This window comes from Serinus canaria, chromosome 1 (assembly GCF_022539315.1).
Source record: "Serinus canaria isolate serCan28SL12 chromosome 1, serCan2020, whole genome shotgun sequence".
Lineage (NCBI taxonomy): Eukaryota > Metazoa > Chordata > Aves > Passeriformes > Fringillidae > Serinus > Serinus canaria.
The window spans coordinates 12973627-12999757 of record NC_066313.1 but is presented as its reverse complement, the minus strand read 5'-3'; the positions used below and the strand labels follow the sequence as shown (position 1 = coordinate 12999757).

Sequence of the window (26131 nt, the reverse complement as noted above, 5' to 3'; positions counted from 1 at the left end):
ATCTGATAAATGATGAACCATATCCTAAAGCTCAATTCATGACACAGAAATTTTTTCCTGAATGGCTTATGCCATTGTTTAACAGGGACAAAACCCTCTGAGTCTTCAGGTACCTCTAGATTTGTGGTGTACATACACAGTACTCCAGAAAGGCACAAACACTCCTCATGAATAGTAACTGCTATTGTTGAACTGAATGGGATCACAATTCATGCCATGGCGAGTCAAATCTGCCAGATATGACAAGAAATTAAATGTCTCAAGATGCATTTTCCCCCAGGGACAGGTTGATGAAGGCATTTTTCCTTCTGCTTTTGCAGCTTGCAGTAGAAATTAATGGATTCTGCCTTGAAGATTTTCAGCTCTGGAAGTAATTTTGAGTGCTGACTTAGCCCACTGAGCTATTTGCAATTTATTTCTGTTTGATCTACAAATTATACAGAAATATTCTCCTTAATCATTAAACTCATTATTAAAATTATTTAATTATATGGGATTTGTATCTCTCAGGAATCTATTTGAAAATCTTCCTGGTTTAATGGTTAAGTATTATTACACTGGGAAACTGTTTCAACAACCAGTGGGGTACATACTTTCATGCTTTAGTACAAAAGAAGCAGTAAATACAAAATCTGCAACCTAAGAGGTAATTCACATGAATTGTTACTAATCTGTCTGTTAGATCAACTCTCAATTTCAATAATAGGAGATAGTAATTGCTTTGTTTTAAATTAGGAAAGAATATCCTCTGCCATAATGGTGTTTCTGAAATCTCAGGGGAAATCTAGGCAGAAATTCTTCCCTATGAGGACAGTGAGGCACTGGCACAAGTCTCCTAGAGAAGATGTGGACACCCCATCCCTGGAAGTGCTCAAGGATGGGGCTCCTAGCCCCATTCTGGATGGGGCTCTGAATACCTGATCTAGTGGGAGGTGTCCCTGCCTGTGGTAGAGGGTTTGGAATGAGATGAGCTTTAAGCTCCCTTCTACCCCAAACCAGCCTATAATTCTATGATTCAATAAAATTTTGAAGTTTTTTGAAAGAATGATTGTTTATATGACGTCCACCAAAATGTTCTGCTTAAGGAGAGAAAATGAAATTTAGTAGTTTTACCCAAAAAAACTGATCTGCACAGACAAAAACAAAATCCCCCAAAACCCCAACCATCCGCCCCTCCCAAAAAACACCAAAACACCTTTTCAGAGTTTGGAACGTTATCTAAATCTGTATCATCTATATTATATCTAATATCTAATCTATACTATCTATTCTATCTATCTACTTCTATTCTATCTATCTTTCTATTTCTATTCTATTTCTATTTCTATTTCTATTTCTATTTCTATTTCATCTAATCTATATCAATATCTATCTATATCTAGATCTATTTCTATATGTATATCTATATAAAATGTAAAAGAGAAAATGGAATGACCATTTTAAATTTACTGGTTTATGTTTTGTTTTTACTAAGAACTTTTATTGTGAGCTGCCTACATTATTGGTACCTTCTCATTGGTACAGCCAGTTCAAAACTAAATAGCACAATACAGAAGGAGGGGGCTTCAGGTTTTGATTACCTCATCAACAAGGGCATGTACATAACTTCCTCTAACTTTAAGGACATGTGTAGTAAAAGGAGCAGCAGTACCAGGCAGAACACACAGCACAGTAATTTAAGAACAGGTCTTGGGTAAGAGAAAACACTTATCTTCCATAATGCACCTTAAAACACCTTACACCCTTAAATGTATGTGAATAAAATAGTAGAGACAGGACCTGGTTTGAAAAAAAACCCCACTGATTTCACAAGCAAACTTCTAAATATGGAATTTCCATCCACAGAGACATTTAGAACTCAGGGCAAAGCCCTAGAAAAACTTGGAATTTGGCCCTGCTGCAATCTGGGGGAGTTGGAGCTGATGATGATAAGGATCCTTTTGGGACCTTTAGGAATTTAGGAAGCTAAATTATTCTAGAATTTCATGAAGGACATGAAATGTAGTGTACTCAGATGAAAAAGGAAGTAAACAGAACCTGCTGAGATTTGAATGTGAAATTACAAAGAATTTGTTATTTCAGGTTTGAGTTATAAGTTGTTAAAACCCAGAGAGAAAAAAACTAAAGTTATGTTGAAAGCAAGTATTTGCATTAGTGCTTGTAACTGGATAACTCCTTATTAGCTGAAACTGAAATTTTAAATTTATTGTTCTTCAATTTCCATATATTTAAGATGCTGTACAAGCTCAGGTGTTTTCCTTGTGCTGTGTTTATTTTTCAGAAAAGTAATATAATGCAACTTGTTCACCTGTCAAGGGTTTTCTTTTCTTCAAGAAAGAATAAATATTTCAAAATTTCTAAGCTAGAAATATTTTTCATCCTTTCATTTTACCTTAAAATGGAAAATTGTAAAAACATATTTCACTTCTTCTTGCCCATAATCTGAATATGCTATCACAAGGCTTCAAACATTATTGTCTCCTTCAATAAAATAGTACCCAAAGAAATACAAACATATGTTGCTAAGTTATCTTTGGTATATTTTGATATCACTGCATAAAATATATTTAGAAGTAACACTTTTACTATAGAATAGTATTATACTTTGCATGTTATTTGTAAAGTTTCTGCTTTCTGCCATCCAAAGAAGAATCTCTAATGTGAAAAAAACATTCTTGACCATTGAAATACCAAACACAGATATAGATTCAAAAAAGCATCTTGTATAACATGTTGATTTTCTATTCCTTTCTTTTTTCTGCCTCATAGTTTGGAAATGTATGTATAAATTTAGCTTATATAATTTGTCTATTATAGACACTATTTTATGCTAGTATCCTGTAAGAGCTAAACTATAATTCCAGGGATAATTTCACTAAAAGGGTTGAAACTCAACAGAATATCTTGTGAAAAAATGCCAACACTTAGAGATGCCAGTAAAGTTCAGAGACTTTGAGCTTGTGGGGTTTTTGGGTTGGTTGGCTTAGTTTGCTTTTTTTAGGGAGTCTGTGTTTGGTTGATTTGGTTTGGGGGTTTTTCTGTTGTGTCTGTTTGGGTTTTTCTTTCACAGAAAAATAAATGAGATGAGACTTTTCTGAGTTTTAAGATCCAGTGATTTCATGTTGATATAATTGTTCCTGATATAAGAAATTCTAAATTCTCTAGGCATTATAGATTAGCAACTTCCCTAGGAACTCAGGAAAACTAGAACCTTCCCCAGATGTCTCTAAACTCAATGAATGGGAAGTCTTGCTTTAAGAAGTCTTCCAAATTTATTAAGTTTTCATATGAAACATAAATAATTGAATTTTAACAAGTAAAAATTATTAATTTAAATTTTTGCCTAAAAAATTCACAAGTTCAATACTTAAAAATAGGAAAATGAAACTCTGATCTGGCATCTGAAAATTTCCAAACAGAAGTAGTTTAGAGGAAACAAAGGTGGGGGGGGTGTGTGGATGTGTGTGGGTGTGTGTGTTTGTGTATTGGCTCCACAAATCCCCTCTCTTCTCTAAGACTGGCAGCCATCCACCTATGCCAGAGGTGAAATTCCACAGTAATCTGAATATGGGACTGTGTTCAATGTATTCCTCCTGTTGTTCTATCACCAGCAAATTGAGTAGCACTAGAAATGCAGAGATTGCTTTTTCTTGGTATTTCACTCAGAAATAAACAATCCTCTGAAAAAAAAATCTTTATCTGTCCACCTGTAAATTAAAGAACAAAGGAAATAAAGTGTTTTGTTTTCCTGTTGAAGACACTCAAGTGTTTTCAGAGTGTGCACATTTTTCAGGTTTCAAGCCCACTTCCACAGTGGTTTGGATTTGTGTAAAAGCTAATTTTTACAAATGTATTTTACAAATTTTACAGCTTGTCACTGGTTTCTTTGTGCCTACAGAAGAAATCCTGGTAAATGCTCTTCACCCATGGTTATATCCACTTGCTGATGGTGGATGGGCACCTTCCCACACTCAGGGATTTGCCAGCTCTGGGGGTGAAAGGATGCAAACTCTCCTTGCCACTACTCTCTTCATTTCTGCTGCTTCAGGATTAGTGGGTTTCTTTTCACTTCTGACAGAATCATAATGGGCCCTGAGGGGACTGTTCCCTGCTCACCCACCTCCCCCTGGGACTCTGCTCCACAGAGAACTCCAAAGTTGGATTTGCTGGGAACCTTCTACAAAACTATTTTCATATTCAGAGGAGCACCTAAAAAGTGCAGAAAAATCTCACTGCCATTTGCTCCCTGATCTCTTGCTGAATTATGAGAGTGTTGATTATGATTTTAAATCCCTTAATAGACTGAAATTGGTGTATCAGATGATTGCTTCACTTTCTGTGCTCTGCTTCAATAGCTGCAATCAGCACAGACTTTCAAATGAAATCTTCTTCATTATAGAAGACAAAGGGGAGAGAACAGGGAAATAGATATTCCTGGTTACAGCTCCAGGACTAGAATTTTCTCCTTACCTGAAAGCAGCTCAAAGTAGTAAAGATTGAGACAAAAGTCACCTTTAGAGGGATTTCTTGAAGAAAAGGGAAAATTAAGAGAACTGCAGACTGGATTTGCATAGAATCCACTTCATACTGCTTAATCATCCTGATTAAACTTATTTGTATTTACTGGATGATTGATTACAGAAGAATACCTAAAAACTTTGATTAGCATCTATTGTGGTTTCCATACAAATAAAACTAATATAGTCTTAGTTGTAAAAGGTTTTATACATAGCTATTGGATCATAACCAAATGAAAATTAATGACTTGCTAGCATTAGGAGCAATTAGTCTCAAAAAAAAAGTTTTTGAAACACTTATTAATCACCTGTTAATGCTTTATTTATAAACTTGCTTCTGTAGTAACATTTCTGTGAGGCTTGTTTAATTTTAAAAAAGCATTTTTCAATAATTTTTATCACTTTATGGTTGTTACTATGTGAGGATAGCTACATTATTTCCTTAAGTCACAGTAGAGAGGGAGCAGAAGACATTTAGCCTTGAAAATCCAGTATTAGAATTCTAACAGTCTTCCAGGTACAACATCCTGCATGCAAGTTTTTCTGACTCTTTCCCTTGATGTTGCTTTAGGATTTGGCACATTTGTACATTGTGGCAAGAAAATTCTGCAGTTTTACCCCTCCTGAGTTAAATCTGACTGATAAACAAACATCCTGTAAAATTTCAGACTATTTTGTCACTTACTACAGGGAAAAAATCATGGCCCATGCATTATGCATGCACCACCACTTGAGGTGTGCAAGCAGTTATCTGTCCCTGTGTAAACAGCATTTATCTCTGAATCTTAGCCATAAACCATCCCTAAAATGTGGACAGATGGAAAAAGTGGTTTGGTTTCCATTAAGGAATATTGACTCAGTGTGGAAATTATGATGATCCAACTACAAATGTTAATACAGAAAACTGACTGCATTCTAAACATGCTCCTCTTAGCTGAGATGATGTTGAGGCATGCTAGGAAAGTGGTTCTTCATTACTTAAGCACAATCAGAAACTGTCCCAAGACCATGTATTTGCTATTATCCTTTAATAAAGTATCCTTAATGCTTCAAAAAGCTGAAAGAAAAAACAAAACCAAAATAAAACAAAATAGCACCTTCACACTAATGAAGCTTCACACAAAGAAGCTTTTGCTTCTTCGAAAAAGATTTCAGGAATTGAAAATAGGGATTTTGGAGAGGGTATCTCAAGGTTATCTTAACATGACACTGTAAGTAGGGTAAAATATACATGGAGAGAATTTTAAATGGATGTTTTAGAAAAATTGCTAAAACCCTCTGAATGCCCAAGAAACATGCAAAGACTCAATATTCCAGAATAATTTCCATTTAAATTTAGCAGCATTTCATTTTTAAAAAAGGACATTAATTTTGTTTTTTGACATCTCCATTTGCAAAGGCTTTTTCTGTTCTGGATTGTTCTGTTTGTGCTTTGGTAAGATGTTTTGGTTTTCTGGTTTGGCCCTATAGTTCTTCCCAAATAGAACAAGTTTTCAACTTATTACAGAATAGCTGCAGGGACTTGTGATAAATGAAATCAGGTCACTTTTGATTTCCCTATACAACTACATAATGTAGCTTCAATAAGATTTATGAAAACAAGATGTCTTCTGTTTAGTAAATGTTTGACAATCTGAAGTAGTTACTGATTTCTAAAATAGTTCAGAGAGCAATTCAGAGAAATACAGGATATATAGTCTCAATCTTTCTATACAGGGGTATATCAGTAGATATTTCAGAAAACATAATGAGTTAATTATGAAAGTATTATTAATTTTTAATATTTCCCACTGTCCTTTCAATATTTATGTGTTTACTACATGAGTCTTTGTAGACAAAGATGTTTTTTCAGGTTGTATTCATATTTACTAGTTTTTGTCATCACTTGGAGTGATTTTTGGTAATTTATGCTATTAAGGGGTATCTTTAATATGTCCAAAATTTTAAGTGTGACCTATTTTGTTTTCTCAAGAAAACCTTTCAGCATACAATCAGGAGAAAATGAAATGTAGAGGACAACACATTCTTGCAAGATGGTATACCCCCTGAAATTATCCATGAGAAAAAGGAGAGTAAAGGAGGATGTGGGGAAATATTCAGACAGTATGCAGGAAGCAATACAGCTCTCTGCCAAAGAAATGTTTAATATGTGTAGGAGTGGCAGCAGAGATCCTAAATGCTCACAATCTCTTTCATGGTTGAAACATTTGCATAAGGACTGCAGGTATTTGTACCTGTCACTCTACTCCAGTTTTAGAACCATACAATTCAAATAAGTCTTGGACCAAAATAATTCCAAGATCAATTCATGTTACACAGAAATCTCCAAAGTGAGCAACAACACTCAGTGCTGAAAGAACGTTTCAAAAGGAAAGGGAATTTTTGAAGAAGGCAGCTCCAGTCAACTCCAGGAACAAGGGTCTGTGAAATTACACACCTTTCCTACTGTAATCAATTAATATTTTAATAAACTTCCCAACAACATTAATAATTCAAAAGAAAGTTTTATATGGAGCAAGGTGAATATGTTTTTTGCAAATTTAACATTGAGGGCACGTGCTTGTTCTGGCTTTACAATGAAATTATTCATCTGTGTGATTGACTGATGGACTCTGCAGTCATTGGGTTTTTACTCATTTGAGTACCTTGCACCCTACTGTGCAGACTGGTCACTTCAGGTTTTACCATTTGATATAGTTCATATCAGAAAACAATTATTGCACGTGCATTGAAGGAAGTAGCTGTGAGAATAAAAGTCTCTAACTTGATCTGCAACATTGAATGGGAAAAATGGAAGAAGTACACCACTACTCATTAATGTGCCTGCCTGCAAATAGAGGGCAGGCACATTCTTATTTAGAGCTAGTATTGAGAGGAATTCAAGCTTTATTGGAATAAAATGAATGTTACTGATTTACATTACTACATTTATACACATATTTACTGTGTTGAGCTGAGAAAAATGAAATTTTTGTATTACAGTATGTGAAAGAGGAAGAGAGAACACACATTGGATTTGCAACATTTTGTCTCCTGTGACTCTGCTGATCACTGCAAAACCATTTATCTGCTGAAGTATTAATTAGAAAACTGCTGAGGCTGCCTTAAGTAGCATTGAAAATACAAAAGGCATATTTGGATACAAGAGTTAACTTCACTCTGTATGAACTCCCCAACTCATCAGGGACCTAAAGAACTCCTGTCTGTTTGGGGAGGCTTGTCCTTTTTTCTGCCAAGAGACTTGTAAGTAAATACCCCCTTTTAGAGGGAATTTAATGTTTATTGAACAAAAATGTTATGCTTTTGAAACAGGCATCTTAAATATTAACAGATATGCAGAAAGTTACAAAGTAGCTCACAATCAGTAATTAGTGCCCAGGATTAAATATTATATAACAGCTTACTTAAAATTATTCATTTAGCTGCAGACATAATGTACATTCTCAAATGCAATGCCATTTCTACTCTCTTTGAAATGTGTAGCCTCAAAAGCTGGCTTTTGGCTGGACATGAAAAATGGATAACAATTGCAATAAAAAAAAAAATGAACAGTTTACAAAGTTGCAGGACTATTTCTAACTGGTGTAGAGAGGTCTGCACTAACACAGAGATGCAGCTACTGGACTAATACAAATAAAGAAACAGATGGGAAATACTTACAGTATTTTCCTTGGACATTCTTCTCAGTTAAAACGCTTCCATTTATTTTTTGTACACTTACTTTGAACTCCATGGGAGCGAACTATTTTCCAGGTTTCCGAGGCTACCTCTTTCACATCCACTTGGTAGTGGTGAATGGGCACACCTCCATGGGAGTCTGGCTTATTGAAGGAAACCTTGGCACTGGTTTGGGACAGCTCTAAAACTCGTACTCCATAGGGATTTGATGGCACATCTGCAAAAGCACAAACACAGATTAAAAATCAGCAATAACCAGACAGAGCTAAGCAGCTGATAATCTGCCCACCAAAGTCTCCTTGGAGTCTTCAAGGGAGAAAAAGATAATATCGAACATGGTGCAATACCATTTGTGTTAGAGTAACAACTTAAGCTTTTTACTACAGAGCTGTAAGAAAACCACATTAATTTCCTTGTATGCTAAATTACTGCAAAAACATTTTCCATTTTTGTCTTTCTTTTATAATATGATCTTTCTTACTAGCTAGTTTTATCATATAAAAATGTAAGAGATCAGGCCATTGCTGGTATAATTATGTAAAAGAGAATAACAAACTTTCTATCAAATTTAACAAAACAAACAGTTACAGCTAATTAGATCATTCAGAGGCTAAATTCTTTTAAATAAGCTTATGACATAGAACCTTATAAATAATGTTGCCATTTTATGGAATTCTGAAACACGGCTGAATAAATGAATTTCTTTTTCTTTTTTCAAAGTCTGGATTTCAAATTACCAAGAAAGTACATTAATGGAAGGTTATCCTCTGCTCAGCTTGAGAACTAATTTACAAATTAGGTTGAAAGAAATATTTCCTCTGAAATCAAAAGCAAAAGTATATCTTTAAAAGAAGAAAAGATCTATGAAAATAAAGCAGGTGTTGAAATGCTACACGCAAAACAAAAGCAAAAAAAACCATTAGAGTAAGTACATCTTTAAGAGAATAAATATTATAATATTTTTACAATTTGTTATCAAACACAAGTCAAAAGACTAACTTTTCTAATTGTCTTACATTTTAAAGAATTATAATTATAAAAAGTAATACTGAAAATGATAGGAAGAATTTTAATTCTGTGGACAGAATACCAGGGCTTTGAAGCACCATTAAAAATTCATTTTCTGATCCATCTGAAAATTATTTGCATACCTTCTTCTAGATTTGACATTGCTTTTGTCTCCATGTTATGAAAGATATTTTTGTAAGGACATGCCAGAATTTGAGCCAAAGCCTGTAATTCAGTTAGTGGGTAATGAACCATTTACATAAAATATTGTCTGTATTTAAAGGCTGTCAGACAGTGGTGAATAAAATGAAATCAATCTGAGTTTCACCCAGCATTGGTACCTGAATGAAAATGAGACAAAAATTTGTACAAAATATTAAAGAACAGATTTTATGACATATTCAGTCACAAATTCTCAGGAAAAGGACACTGCCAAATCTGGTGTAAAGGTGCTGATTTCTATAACCTCTTAATTATCAGAAACTTTTTTTTTTCAGCAGAACATCTCTGTCAGTTGTCAGACTTGAGTGTTTTTATGCAAATATCACACCTCTTAAAGGTGGCATTTCTGATTCCAGGTGTCCTGAAACCTCCAATATTTGCAGTTCGCTGGGTTAAAACCAGCATAGACTGTTTTTTTCTGTGACCACATAGAACAAGAATGAATTATATGAGTTGGTCATTTAGTCAGTATTCACCCCAAAATCAAAAGAGGATGAGGATTGGAACCAAATTGTGACCAATCCTTCAGGTTCTCCTTAGAGCTGAGAGAAATACCTATTTTCCCCCCCTATATAGTCATTAAGTACATAAGCACCACTCTGTACAGATGCCTTCTCTCTTGAGCTCAGTGGCAGTTCTGAGAAGAGTGGGAAAAACACAGTGTAAGAATCCCAGCCAAGCAATCCAGGAGAGCCATACCTAAGCAGAATGGTACTGTATGAGCCATTGTGGACACCATCACTTGGGAAGATGAATATCAATACTCAGTACTAAAGATGAATGCTCTTTGGATTCAATTACAAGGTTAAAGCTGCTGTGGACATCTACCTAAAATAGCTTCTAAACTTCTTAAAATTCTTTTTCTCTCATTAAAAGTGCTCAAAATAAACCAAACAAAACCAGGGGATGAATGAATATGTAATTTCATTCATACTACTTTTACGTTAGTTGTTGGATGATATTTTTAATAAGCCAAGTTCTTGGTGTTTCTGTCTGCATCAAAACAATTATTTGGTCTATAGCATAAATCAAAAATTAGTTATTTACATATCCACTCTGTTCTTGGCTTTCCAAATATTAAGGAGACCTCTCTTCCTTGTGTGTTAATGCCTGTATGTGTTTAACTATAATAAGCATGGCACAGGGAAGATGAATTCCTTCAGGAAGAACCTTATGTTTGCTACTGCAGATTCTAGTATAATTTCTGCCAGAGGAAGATATGATTGCAGTTGATAATAAGCATGAAATGAAGCTCCTTTGAAAACCCAGTACGATATTTTGCATAACTAGCACAATGCAATATGTTTGGAACTCACTGAAGTGTAAAATACATCCACAATACTATTTTAAATATGTATCTCACATTCCAAGCCACCCACACATGCAGGTAAATTTCATGCAGTTTTCAAAGTTGAACTGTATCTATTGTCAGGAAGAGAGTGAATCACTGAAGAAAATATAGATTAGACACATTCCTGGTGAAAACCAAAATCAAATACCAGAAATACCATCAAGATATATTAAAATACCTACTATCTATTTCCAGCTAGGCAGAGCCTTAACTTTTTTTCCCTAATGAAGATCAATAGCAACACAATGAATTGAATCTAATTCTGTGGTTCTCTAATGAGTATGAATTCGATCATGCAAGGTATACAGCTTTCTGGTCCTCATCCAGCTAAACATTCCTGCATTTGAGCTGTCCCCTGTCAGCTGGAATTACTTGGAGCATTGTTGTGATTTTCATGTTAGAACTGCAAGGCTTTTGGAACAATGTTTAGCAGGAGTGAAGAATAATTTGCAATACTGTGTACCCTGAAGTCTGTGCCTGGACGGATAGAGCTGTAGATTTTTCTTGTTCTTTTTCATTCTAAAACCAGCAAAATGAATCTTAGAGGAGGTTAGATACAGGCAGCGATCACTAATTCATATACTCTTGTAGATATAACTTGAAGGACTAAATAGTGGAAAAAGGAGGGGATTTATTTTCTATGATTTAAAGATCACCTAGTGATAGCAAAGATTCCAGAATACTTCCTTGAAAGTTCTGCTCCTATATTTTTTTGTCATTATTCTGCTGTCAAAACAAGAGAAAATTCAACACAAATTCAGCCTTTAAATTAAAGGCATAAAACATCCCAACAAGTGTCAGACATTTTGTCAACTCCATCTTCATTCCACAACATCTATTTCTCTGTCCAAAACGTGACTATATTTATGTATAATATTAAAGAACTTTGAGGAGCCAACTTAGTTTTGATTTCAGTCTCAATGCTGGTTGTCAGAGGCGTGTGGGAGAGGGGGTGCACACATGCCACTTGCTGGAGGCAGCCAGGGGATGGAGGAAAGCCTTGTCTCTGGGGAGACTTTGCCTGGTCCCCATTTCACACCTGACATGGGACAGGCAGCCAGGAGGAGACCACCAAGGATGCTGTACTCCCCAGAGAGGTCTCTCCAATCAGATGGTGAAAGGTCTCCAGCACTAGACTGCAGTGGAAGGTTGGACTGGGCCAGTGGTCTCCTGTCAGCAGGAGAGACTTTGGGAGGAGACAGGGGGTATGAAAGTGACTGCTCAAAAAGCTCCTGGGGGCTTTCAGAGATTTGTCTTTTGGCCGGGGGCTTTTCGGCTTTGGGCTTGGTGACTGGGGCTTTTTGTGTCTAGTTTTTTGGGATTTTTGAGTCTAGAGGCCTTCTGGGTCTTGCTTTTTTTGCTTTGGCTCCAGTCTTTTGATGTGTGCTTTCTGCCCTGGCCTCAGCCTGCCTTTTGGCTCTCCTGCCCTTGCTGGCTCTTGCTCACCCTTGTGTCTGTCCTGCCTCCCTGTGTCCCTGACCAAAGCCCTGACTGCTTTTCCCCCATGTCCCTGCCTCTGGTGCTAATGCCTTTGTCTCTCTGTCTCCCCCCTCTCTCCCTCTTACTCTCTCTTCCCCCTGCCTCACCTTCATTCTTTTCCATTTTCCTTGCTCCTGTCTTTTCTACCCCTCTAGGAGGCCAGCATCATTTTTTGTTTGTCGGTACCAACAAACGGTTCTCAGGTACAGTGTTGTCTTGGTTGACTTAATTTCATTCTAGACCATCTATTTTTAAAAGAACTCCTCGCAGTTCCCCACACTGGAACACGACAAGAATCAAATAAAATCAAATAGTATCCCCAAAAAATAGGTGTAAAATTGCACCTCATCCATTTTGTACTCAGCACACAACGCTGGTTTGCACAAATGGACTTGGTGATGCAATGGCCTAAACAGAATTACCTATTCTAATAACATGATCCAAAATTACTGATGGCCATGTGTCTTTCTACTTACATACACAAAACATTTGAAATAATTATACTGAGATCTCAACAAAACAGAAGAATATTTTTCTAGCTCATACTGGCCCCCTGCATAGTGTTATTTCACATAAGCAATGCATAAACTAAATTTGGACAAATCTAGGAAGATCTGTGCTCCCCTCAGCCTCTGAGACCATTGGGGCAACCTGCCAAGCTGACCTGGCTTGCCAGAATTTAAGCCTAACTTAGATTAAAACCAGAGTTTAAGTGAAGTTCTAAAACACAAGCTGTGGCTCTTGTGCTGACATGAAGCAACCAATTTGCAGTGGCAACAAGTGACTGTGGCTCTTTTCACATTCCATAACATTTTAAAAGCTCAGGTAATGGAAAAGGAGGTCACCCATGTGTTATTCCCACAAGTTCATCACCACAACAGTCAGGTCATGGGAACATCTGATTAAGCTTGCAACAAAACTCTGAAGTTTCTAAGCAGGCCATCACCTCCCAGAATGAGACCTCCAATACTCTGCAGCTTCTCAGTTGTTCTGAGAGGTTTAAATGGAATTCAGTCTGATTCAGTGACTATATATAATCTGAGTGAACAGTCATGGTTTTTCTGTCATGCAAATATGGCTGTAAATTACACATCAGTTCTGAAATAAATCTTCCTTTCTGAAATCATCAATAAGTAATTTCTTAAGGAAGGCAACAGGAATAAAGATAATGGAATTTTGACAGTATGTTAACTTTCTAAGTAGCACTAAATTAATAAGAAAAAGGTTGTTTGATTGTGCTGAAATCCAGCAAATCAGAAAATTGAATGAAACATGAAGGAACAAGCATTCCTGCAGAATTTAAAGAGAAAACTATTTAGCAAAATGACCATTATTTGTGATCACATTTACCTTAGCACCATACTTCACTTAATACTGTGTCCCAGCTAGGAATTGTATTGTTTTTTCCCTGACATAGCCTTTGTAAATGTATTCTATGCCCCAGCATTTGCATTTACAATCAAAGCCAGGAGGCAAAGCAGCCTGCATTGAAATGCATGAAATTATTTTAAAGGCTTTAATATGGGAAATATCAATCATTAGGCCTTCCTAATTAACCAGAGTCAAGTAACCAAGGTAATAAAACTCAGGAGAAAGCTGCATTTGACATCTTATACCTGTACCCATTATATTGGTTTTATGCTCCATATCCCTGATCATCCATTTCTAGCTGATGCCAGTTCAAGTGCAAAACTTGTAACAGTGAATTACCTGTTTGAGGTTGTATTCCAAAAACAAAGTCTATTTAGAGGCAAATGTTAAAAATATCAATCTTTCAAGATACTGAATATTATGAATTACACTACTGTAAGTAGTGCATAGCAGGTAGTGCCTAGTAGTGCACAGTGACACTCCAAATCCACTTTTTCCAGCCCTGTACATTTCACTACTAATAAATCTGCTTTTATATTTTCTGCATTTAATATCATTATCTAAAATATCCCCATATAGCTCATGCTTTACATGATCTCTTCCCATAACTCTATTTCTCCTCACTCCTCTTTTTATGTTGATAACTACAACACATAGTTTTTAAGTCTTCATCGAGTTTCCTGAAGAATTGCTTGGAAAAAAAACAAAGAAAAACATTGCAGAAGCAATAAATAATAATCTGTTGAAAAAACTGGCTAATATTGCTAATATTTCTGATATAGTTGTATTAAAAAGCAAAAAAAAAAAATAAATTGTAGCTTATTTGTTTTCCTTGCATTTCCAGGGGTGCTCATGTGTGAATTTTCTGAAGTACAACGACAAAATATCCTGTGCTTTTTCAATTAACTTTTCAATGCTAATATTCTTTATTACAACTGATTAATTAATAAATTATAAATGCAGGGGATATACACATAACTAAAATACTCATCATGTAGTACCATGTGTTGTGATGAGATGTGGTTCTGCAAGTCTAAGGGAAAAAACCATTCTGGAGAATATCTGTTGAAATGCTCTCCCAAGTGTATACACATTTATGAAAAAACAGCACACAGTGGCAACCACAACTTTTTCTTATCATTTTCTCTCCTGAGAGGTGAGACCCCAGAGGGATGCAAGTGGGGATTTTCCTTCCTTTCCTGTGATTTACGTTCATGGCTTCAAGAAAAGCTTTTTTTTCAGTGGTCAAATGTAGCTGTAGAAGGAAGGTAAGATCACGCCACAGCTAACACCCAAAAAAAGTTGTAAAATGAAGGGTAAGGGGTCTTCTAAGGGATGTAAAATTGTGTGTCATAGAAATTTGAACCCCACATTTTCCTATTTTATGAAGCTCAGAACTTTTCATGGTCCTTCAAAACCAAAGGATATATTATAGTGGATATATGTTCTAGAATCCTACAGAGATGATGGGAAAAACTCTGAAAACTGTGCACAAAGTCCAAGGAGACTATTAATAAATAACGGGGTTTTATAATTCCTGAGACACCAAAAGAAAATAATTGCCCTATGGAGCAAAAATTCTCAAACAATAGCAGCAGCCAAGTCAGAGAGCTTCCCTGTGAGTGGATGTTCACACTTCAGCAATGCTCCCCTAAAAGTCTTCTTGGTAGGAGTCTGAAGTGGTTTTTTAATACAAAAAAACTCTAAAAAAGCAAACAAAAAAACCATTCCCCAAAACAGCAAAAAAAAACCCCCACAAAACCAAAAATAAACCCCAAAAACGAAACAAAAACAAAAATATAAAAAACAAACAAAAAAAACCCCAAGAACCCTAGACCAAAACTTGCAACTAAAACATTAAGCATCACTTGGAATGTGTCCTAATGAGAAAGGAAAAAAAAACCACATATATATTGTTAGTCCATTCCACAAGAAAATATAATTGAAAGCAATGCTAAGAAACTCTCATTTGGTCTCAGTTAAAAGTTATTTCTGCCAAAGAACAAACATACAGTCAGATTTTTCTATTTGCCTAAACAACAATAGAAGGACATAAAAATTTTCAGACATTGTGTAACAATAGGGTGCAGAATATCTCAGAGCTTAAATTATTTCAATCTAGCTCTCCAGTCAAATTCTGCTTTTAAAAAAGCAAAAGTGCAAATGGAGATAGAAACTATTTGCTGATGTATTTCAGTGTCTTGTCATTGTTGTTTTATCAAGAAAATATAAGGGAGAAAAATGAAAAAAATAATTTTCTAATTCCTTCTTACTTTTACTGCCTGCAAGCCATATGTCTCTGCTGAAGTAATAAAAATACATTGTTATAAATGTAGGATATAGTAAGAGCAAGGGAAAAAAGGTTACACTATTTTTTTTCAAGTTTCAGAAGGCCTTGAAATTAAATCAAAAGAAGATTCATATTCTGAGGGAACTGGTTTATTTTACTTCATATTTCAGCTCAGCTCTTAGACAATTAAATTATCTGCCAACAGACCAGGGAATAAAATAAACAGAGGATAGTGTGTCTGAACTTAATGTTGATTAAATTTGGAAAAAAAAATAAAGAAAAGGACACAAAATTTTAACTTACCAGCTTGACCAAGTGTATACTCTTGATATCTTGTTCCTATTCTGTTTGTGGCTGTGCAATTATACCGTCCAAAATCACTGTCAGATGTGGGAGCAATCTTTAAAATGAATACACTTTGTAAATATTTGTTGCTTATAAATATCTATATTTTTTAAATAAGAAATTTAAGTATGTTCTCCTTAACCAATATGCAGATGTGTTGTTACTTCAACATATCTAGTATGTTCTCCAAACACAGACCTAAATACACATTTTTTCATGTTTGACCTCCCCTTCTCCACTTCAGATGAAGAAATTTGATAATGGTAAATAGTGACATTGTTCATCTTTAAATTTCACCTTTAAACAATTATTAAAAAAAACCCAAAAAACAAAAAAACCCCAAAAGTAAAAAACCTTTTTTGTAGACACCAAGCACCTACAAGGCAGTCACTTTAATTTTCAGTCCTAGCTTGATATTTTAGTTTTATATCTATTTGGGTTTTTTTTTTTTTACTTCCAAGAAATGCAAATTATATTTTTGTTGGGTGTAGGTGGAAAAGTGAGCATAAGCCATTCAAATAAGATTTCTTTTCTAACTACTCATAAGAAATGTGTAGATAGATCAGTTCATATATAGTTGTTTGTTGTTCTGTTCCTTTTTTAGGAGTGTTACTTATTAAATAGTAGGTTTTAGCCTCAAATACACTCTACACTACTCACAGTTCTGCCAAACTGAGTGATTTGTGTTATGCCACCACAGTGATTTCCATGTGAAGTCTTACCTCCAGAATCAGCTTTCTTCCTGTACTGTAGGTCTTCAAATGAGTTGCATTTTTTACAGGTAAAACTAATTTTCCTCTTTTCCACTGAACTGAGGCAGACGGATTTGCCAGCACTTCACAGCTTATGTTGATGGGATTGCCTTCCCAAGAGTAATACATGGTTTGATTTGACAGGAATGTTGGAGCATCTGGAAAAAGGAAGTAATGCACAAGTTTATTAACTGGGTTAGTAAAACAAGCTGTATACCCATATACAAACCTTCATGTTCAATGAAAAATTTTAATTGACTCTTGTGTCAGTTTACTACAGAACATGGAAGTTTTAGTATTCAAGCAAGAGTTCATTGGGCTTTTATCTCAGTAAGTTTCTCCTCTCCTAAATGGTTCCAGCTGAACTTCTTGGGAAAGAGAATACCTGTCAAGTATATTTAACTTGAGGCATTCACAGGCACTTGAAAGACACTCAGAAATGAGGAAGAGTCATCTTGAGGATGACAAATTTTTCAGGCAGACTCTCATATGAAAAAGGGAGGTGACCTAAAAACATACATTGTCTGTTCATGTGTTGATTTTATTGTGTCTTTTGCTATGGAGAAATGACATTCTGCCCTCAAATTTTCTTGTGTTACGGCTTCACCCATTTCTGGCTAGAACTTTATTATACTTCATGAAACATTTTTAAAGAGACATGTTTATTTGTGGAAATAAAATTTTAAAAAATAGCAAAAGAATACCAAAAAATGTTACAATGTATTCTACCTACTGCAGAAAATATATTGTGTGTACATCATTTAGGACAATCTTTGTATCAGTTCCTTATGAAATTATCCAGCTATAGCCAAGGAAAAAGTTGGTGTTTTTTTCTTAGAAACATTACTGGTTTGTAAGAAATGTCTGCATTAAACATACACCAAACACTAAGTCTGACACAGAGGAAATTGTTGGTTTGCAAACTAAATGTGATCTTCAGACCACAGTGCCACAAAGTGACAAGACTTATTTCTTCTACTCACTGTTCCTCTGGAGAGCAGGAAGTTTAGTGATCTCTAGAAAATGAGAGGGAGTAGCCTTTCATCTCTTCTTATGTCTTGGGTTTTTCTATCAAATATTGATTTATTCACCATTACTATCCTTTACCAGTATTAAAAAAAAAAAATCTTTATTCACAGGAACTTCCTTAATGCTTTAATTCCAAAAGAGAATTATCAGTTGCAGGGGTTGCAATGCTATCTCTTTTTAATATCTAAGATATATACATATACATATGTGTGTGTGTATATATATATATATGTGTGTGTGTGTGTGTGTTTTGATAGGTAGCTCTTAAATGTTTTCATATATGTCTCTGGAAAATCTGAAAATCTATTCTAGTCCTCTCACATACAGCTTAGTTTTAGGCACAAAAGTTCCTAATAGATGTATCAGAGACCAGAACTGAGCATCTTCAGTATGAAGTAAAATTTACCTTCAGGAATGATTAAAAACAACTGGTTGGGTTTTTTTTTTTTTTCCCTGAAGTGCACATTTTCAACTACTTCCTGTTTGCCTCTGTCAAAAAGCATAACTTTTTGATGACATATGCTGCTGCTGCATCTAGGCATACAGACTCTGAGCAAAAAGAATTGTTATCAATAGAGGTTTTAAAGCACAGATCAAAGCTGCTACATTGCTCAAGGCCAGCAGCATTTCCTTTAATAACTGTTCAGCCCTTATTTTTGTATCAAAACCAGCATTTTCATCTAAATAAGTAAAGCTTGCCTGGCTATGAATTTATTTACGAGACACAGGAGTTCATCTTTCTGCTCCAAGAGTTTTAATAAGTAATTCCAGCGATCCTGTTTTTCACAGACCTTTAAACACCCCATATTTCAGCAGCTAAACAGTTTAATGCAAAGAACAGACTATCAAAGAGCCTTCAGAGTGTGAAGTCTTACACTACTGGAGAATATGAAGAAGAAAGCAAACTGCAAATGCATGTTTTATGGTTGGCTATGGTCAAGAATCTCAGAATACCAAGGCTCAGAGTCTTGGCTTTTCCTCTGGAAATTAAGTTCATGGTGGGAATCACTTGTTCAATAGATGGATCAATAGCATGTTCAACAAATAGACTGGAAATCTCATTAGAGTCTTCATGAAATTGTTTCACATATTTTAGGTAATCACTGTCTTCCAATGTGCAATTTCTCACAAGAAGCTCACTCCATTTATGGACACTGGCATGAATGTTGAAGATTAAAAGATACTCTGAATCTGAGAAATCCTCCTTCCTAGACAACATTATGTGGTTTGATGCTCAATACACATGTGACAAACTCATATCCTATTTTAAGACTTACAAGTGAAAAAGTAATGTACGCTTCCATACTGCAGATAAAAGCATTTAAGAGAATAGGGACTTCCAATTCCAACTTCTCTCTCTTATAAAGGTAGATTTTGGATGCCCATTGTATATATTTTTTGATATTTTAGAAGTACAGGTGGGTTATGGACTGCCATTTTTACAAAACTACAGGTATTAAAAGTCATAAACACAATAAAGAACAAATAGGACTAAAAGTCTGTCAAATAAAGATATATCCTGAAATAATCAACTCACAATGTAAAGCATTCCCCTCAAAAAAGAGCTTTGTAATTTCCCTCAAAAGCCAGTATAAAAATGCTTTGCAGCCATTTCCCCAGCAGTCAAGAGCTCCAATATACAAAAAGAAGAGGACTGCACTAATGACTTGAAATGGAGAGATTATCTTAAAACAGATGATTTTTGATTTTCCAGTCAGGAACAGATTAAGATGCCTGAGTGTTGTTTTACAAAAAGAATATAATTCTGAAAATAGTTTTCTTTTTACAGTACAAATAAAAGATCATTTACATTTCTTATGAAACTAAAAGATTGAACTGGAAGGGGATAATTTGTTTATAAAGAGAACTTGTTTTTTCTTGTATGGTCTTCATCACTAACCGCTGTTTAGTATGCTTTACTGGTTACAGAATTAGTATTTATCAAACATAAACACACATTATGTTTAATATAAAAGAATCACGAGAAACAACAAGTCTTTGAAAACATAATTCCTACTTATTATATGTCTACAAAACCTGAGCCCACCAGTTTTATAACGTAACTAACAAACAATTACATTAAAAACCAGAATATTTATCCAAAAGTTCTTTCAATTGAAAATTAAGTGAAACCAAGTAGAAATGAGAAAGTGGTGCTGTGAAAGGATCTTTAAATGCAGTATATTTATTGTTTAAAAAACCAAAAGATTCAATGGAAATCAGTTAGAAAATTAGAACCAATAAAAATATTAATGCTTTCTGCTTAGCTTCTATGTAACTGAGAATTAATTTACACCTGACAAAATTCAATGCAGGGTGCAAATGAGCTGTTCCTTTTAAGTTCTTTTACATAAAGTAAAAAGTTAAGATGACATACTAGAGTTCTGAACAGATAAGTAGAAGTAGGAGCTCGAATACACTCCATTAAAATAAATCCATTCTGATGGTATTTCTTTTATCTGACCTTTTAGCATCTTATTGAAAACAAAACAAGACAAATCCCCCAAAGCTGCAAAAAAACTTACAAAATTTAGCATTGATATTATTTAATAAATGCATACAATATGATAGAATAGCTCAGGCTGGGAAGGACCTTAAAGATCACCCAGTTCCAATCCTCCCTGCCAAGGGCAGGGACACCTCCCACTATCCCAGGTTGCTCAGAGCCCCATCCAGCCTGGCCTTGAACACTTCCAGGGATGGGACAGCCACAGCTTCTCTGGGCAACCTGTGCCAGTGCCCCAGCACGCTCATAACTAAAAAGATTTCCCCCTAAAATCTAATTTCTGATAACTCTCTTTCTGTTTAAAATGATTGTTCTTATGCTATCACTACAGATGAAAACTCTCTTTTTTGCACATGGAAAGGCTGCAAGTGTCTCCTTGGAGCCTTCTCTTCTCCAGGCTTATCAACATCAACCTTCCCAGGCTGTCTCCACAGCTGAGCTGCTCCAGCACTCTCACCACCTTCATGGCTCTCACCTAGACCTGCTCCAGCAAGTCCCTGTCTTTCCTGAATTTGGCATCCCAGAGCTGGATGCAGCACTGCAGGTGGGGGTCTCACAAAAGGTGGGTAGAGGGGTGGAATCCCTTCTCTTGAGCTGCTGCCCACGGGGCTCTGGATGCAGCCAGGATGTGATAAAGTCTATAAGGTTTTATGGTTAAACTATGAAAGATCCAATATTATTTTGGAGAGATTAGGCAATCCAAATGTAAAAGGTGACTTAAGGGAACAAAGACTATATCACAAAGATATAAAACTAAACCAAGCTATTCTATGGGTGTAGGGTTCTGTAAGAAATTATCAATTTAGAATGGCATTTTAGAGCAGTTAATGTTATGGTACCAGCATCAGCTAAACTCAAGCTGATCATTTTGCCAAGCAAGAGAGAAACCAACAGGCTGGCACTCCAGTTAGAATGAGTTCTGGATAACCTGCGTGAGAAGATTATTTAAGAGAAGCAAAGTCTGACCTGAAAGCTGTCTCTAGCATTTAGATATCCTTGTTAGTTGCAATGTCCAGGAACAGTGATTCAAGAACAGACTAATACATCACCTGCCTTGTCCAGAAAGTAATTCAATTAAGGATGACAAAGATCCAGCTCTGGTGTATGTTTGGTGTCATACACAAAATTAGATACAGCAAATTACCTGGTTCAGTACATGTTTCCAGACAACTAGAATGGAAAGCTAGTGTGCAGAATCAGATTTGCACTTCTTAATTTAAGAACATAGGTTTTCAAAATGATGCTATTTGTTCCCCTGGAACATGTAATAAAAATATGTGACAGATTGTCAGGTCTAAGACTCTGAGACATTTCCTACAGTATAATATTGGAAGCCTCTCTCTAAAATGATTAATGTTGGCATAAGTTTCCCATCATCAAGGACTTTAATAAACCACATCCTCTGGCAAATCCAGTACTGTCCTTGCCATTGATCCTGTAAAAGTGCCTCAATTTTTTGTAACTCTGCCACAATTTAGTTAACAGTCATCTATCTTTCTCTTGTACTTTCTCCCTCATACCTTTTTCAATAGTTAATATTTTAAAATTAATAGCTCTTCCTTGGATACAAAGTAGAAGGACCTCCACAGACAATTACAATAACTGTCACATATTCATTTGCAAGAAGAAATAGTATTAGAAGGACTTCAAAAATGTGGTTAGGTGACTATATTTTAATCTATAATCATTCTTAAAAGGAAGACAAGAATTGGAAAACTTCAGCTACTTACTGCTACTATCACAATCATATGGCTGTAAGGAAAAACATCCAAGACCCACATAACAAGTTCCCAAATAGGAAAGCTGCTGAAGCTCTTCACATATTGGTTTTAAATTGCCATGATTATTAGCTATAACCAGAGGGCTTCTTTTTTTCTGGAATCCAACCCATGATTTCAAAAGCTTTGAGAGGTACATGTTTCTTTCAGAGCAAGTGCAGAAAACACCACACTTATTGAAAGACTTCCTTTCCCCTGCCCCATTCCCTTGATTCCTCCCAAAATTCATCACAACATGACATTGATATTCAAGAGCATGATGCACTATTGACTGATTCTACCTTTATGAAGAGTAAGAGCCCCCTCCTACTGACAAGCAGTACTAGTTCCTGGAAACCTTAATTAGGGTATTATTTCTAATATTAAAGCACTATACCAATTGTCCCATTTCCATTTTTTGCTAGATGCAAAGCATGTTGATAATTACACATTAAATAATGTTGGGCAATGAATGCATGCATGGCTCAGGTGCTTGGTGCTGGCAGAGTTGCAAAAATTCAATGTACCTATTTTTCTTTTAATTTCATTTGACATTAAAGAATTGTATTTGTTTCTACTTTAAAAACCCCTAAAAACCACAAAAGCCAAACTAAAGCCCCAGAAATTTTCATTTCATAGAAATGTCTGCTTTGAATTGATATATCTCTCTAAAATTACCTAAACAAGTTTAAGTTATGAGAAATTCTAAAGAAAACAAACCTAGGTGAAATATAGCAAAATAAGCTTCTAGTGATGTATAAATAAACAGTTTGCATACATCTATTAATCATTTTATATGCCTGTGAATCACCAACACTGGCCATTGGATCTAGGACAGGAAGATTCCCCTACAGATCCTTCACACTAGCAGCAATTTTCATTTTAATAATAAAATTACCAGGTGCTGCCCATTGTTAACACATTGTTGTCAAATGATGCCAATTTGTACCTAATTTTAAATTTTTACATGTATTCCAGGACAGAACTACTGGAATAATTTAGTATGGCCTGACTTCTCCATCCATTGTTATGTAATCTAATAACATCTGTATTTAATGTTATGTAATCTAGTAAAATCTCCATTGTTATGTAATCTAATCTAATCTATTATGGAATGCAATCTAATCTATTAATATTTCTGTTTTATAGGCAGAAGTGAAAAACTCCAATGTTTTTCTCAACCCAAAATCCTAACCCCATCTTTTTTCCTGTCCTGTGTATCAAATTTCCAGAACAAAATCTAGCCTTTACCTTCCATATTTTCTTTCTTGTCACCATCACCTCCACGGTATGCCTCCTTTTTGATATCATCCCTCCATTCCCTAATGTCTGTGTCTCTCTCATACATTCCCAAATCATAAGAGCTGCTGTATGGAGCAAGCCCTCTTAGTCTTTTCATCCCTTACTTAATTTTTACATACTGTCTAGAAAACAACAAAGAAAATCTATAAAAATTTGTTTTGGTCAAGTTTTAAATATCAATGCCACACTTATCACATAATTATTTTCTTCATTATACTCAGATGCCATGACTCAGCTTTGATGGATCTGTCTTGGAGGTATAAGAAGGCCACAATGCCTTTTTTTCATTCACAGATTATTACTGTGTAATATGAATTACATTTTATATAGCATGAAAATACTTGCGAAACCATTTAAATTTTATAATATTCATTATCAATGTGAATATTTAAATTTCACAATGTAGAACCATGCTCCAGGAGGCATCAGAAAATTCTTCCTCTGTTTTTTTCTTTTTTTTCTACCTTTATGTTTCACAATTGCATATGTGAAAATTTATGACAGTAAGAAGTGATGTTGAGGCATATATATCCATTAATAACTAAATTATTAGAAACAAAAAAAATCCAAATTATTTTATTCTTTTAAAATTGTCTTCTTTTATTAAGAAAAAAGTATCTAAAATGTTATTAAAAATCTAGTTAAATGATTGCATAATAATTGCAAATTAACCAGAACATATAGTAGAGAGCTCTGTTCAGTAAAATTTATGTTAAATTTCTAATATGAATATTGTCTATAAAAAGTGATTAACATATATTTAAGCAAAATGTTTTTAGGATGAAATTTTTATTTCAAAGTATTTTTACAGCCTTTTGGGCTGAACAATAGTTAGATTTATTATACAAATGAATAATTTCTCCATTTTACCACACTGTTGTAATATCAGAAAAAGGCAATGGATGCATTCAACTCTGCTTCACTCTGGGAAGTCTTGTGAAGTGGTTTTGGAAAGTGACTGTATGTAACAAACCTCATATTTTGCACAGAATTCAACTTCCTTATCCCTTTGAAGTCAAGACAGTGGTAAACTTCCTTCTGTGCAAGGGCACAAGTGCAAAGAAGAAAAATGGTAAATCTTACCACTGACATTCATAATATGTCAAAATTATCACACTTATTTTATGATGTTAAAGGTTGACCTTTTCCATCTTTGCTTTCTCATTTTAACCTATGAATTTGACAGGAAGAAATGTAACTAAAGCCAATAGAATTTTATTAGAAAAGATGGATTTTTTTCTGTATTTTGTTCCTTGATTGTTTTTCCTGTAATTTGTTTCTTTCCCAGGCTATATGTTTGTATTCATTAGTGTTGTTTTCTGGCTGTGAGGACAGGACAGAGCTGGGTCCTCATGACTGATGGATGAAGGGAAGGTGCAAAGAAGACCAAGTCAGGTTTTTGCAGTGGTGTCCAGAGACAGGAAAGAGGCAATGCCATTCTGTGATTCTGGAAGTAGTGATGGGATGCTGCTGCACTGATTTCTCTCAACAGAAACCAAATGCTAATGATGAAATGTTTGAATTTATCATGATTTATTATAGCAGTAGGCAGCTGGAACCTTTTGTGACATTTATCACAACGTCAAGGTTTCCCAGAGAATTGTGGATGATCCATGGAAGTGTCTGAGGCTAGTTTGGAGGAGTTCTGAGCAACCTGGTCTAGTGAAAGTTGTCCCATCCCATGCCACAGGGGTTGGTACTGGATGAACTTTAAGATCACTCCAAACCAAACTGTTCTGTGATTCTGTGATAACATTTGTGACTTCTTGTATACAGTGGTAGCATTTTCACCAATTGAAAACCTTTCTTCCTTGAAGGTAAATACAATTTGTAGCTCAATCTGTTGAATCCACTTTTAAGTAATGGTGCATATTTTTTTGCAAAGATACAAAATCAAATTTCATGACTCCAAAGCATCCCACTCAACTGCAGTGCAATACAGCCAACACACAACAAAGCAGAAGAATAATCAATTAATGAAACCAAGTTTGATACTGCAACAGCAATGAGGTTGGTTTCAATTTGTGGTAGGGTAAAAAAAAAACAAGCACAAAGGGAAAGACTGTTATTGATAAGCAATACCATAGTATAACAAATACTGCACAGTTTTCTTTACAGGTAAAGACTATACTGCACATGCTGCATGATTATTTTTGGTTTTACCACTCAAAGCTGGTACTTGATTAATACAGAATATTATTATAAAAATCATGTTTGGATGAAGAGCAATATTAAGAAAACATTCAGATTCCTGGAATACACTAAAAATTATTTAAATGCATTTTTCAGAAATTGCTTTTTAAGAATTCCTTTTTATCAACTACTCACATGGCTGATCCCATACAAAAATGTATCACATTTCTCAATGTAATATATTTGTCATAGATGATTCTGTCTCAAAGCATTACTCTTTGAGCACTGTGAGGAAACAGGCATTTTTGGACCATTCAGTATATCTAATGGCTGCAGCATTAGTACTGAAATGGAGAGGTTTAACTAAAATAGTGATGTGAAAACTGGTAAT

The 26131-nt window shown here is 35.1% G+C and overlaps 1 protein-coding gene across 3 annotated transcripts in view; it reads right to left on the bottom strand.

Annotated features, from left to right (window-relative positions):
* NCAM2 (neural cell adhesion molecule 2) overlaps nucleotides 1–26131 on the bottom strand; it is a 267992-nt gene that overhangs the window by 57041 nt on the left and 184820 nt on the right. For all 3 annotated transcript variants that reach the window (XM_050978893.1, XM_050978895.1, XM_050978903.1), the window contains exons 10-12: nucleotides 16984–17171; nucleotides 16220–16316; nucleotides 8239–8412 (exon numbers count right to left, since the gene is read on the bottom strand). In XM_050978893.1, the coding sequence (XP_050834850.1) occupies nucleotides 8239–8412; nucleotides 16220–16316; nucleotides 16984–17171 (459 nt within the window). The remainder of the gene's footprint in view (nucleotides 1–8238; nucleotides 8413–16219; nucleotides 16317–16983; nucleotides 17172–26131) is intronic.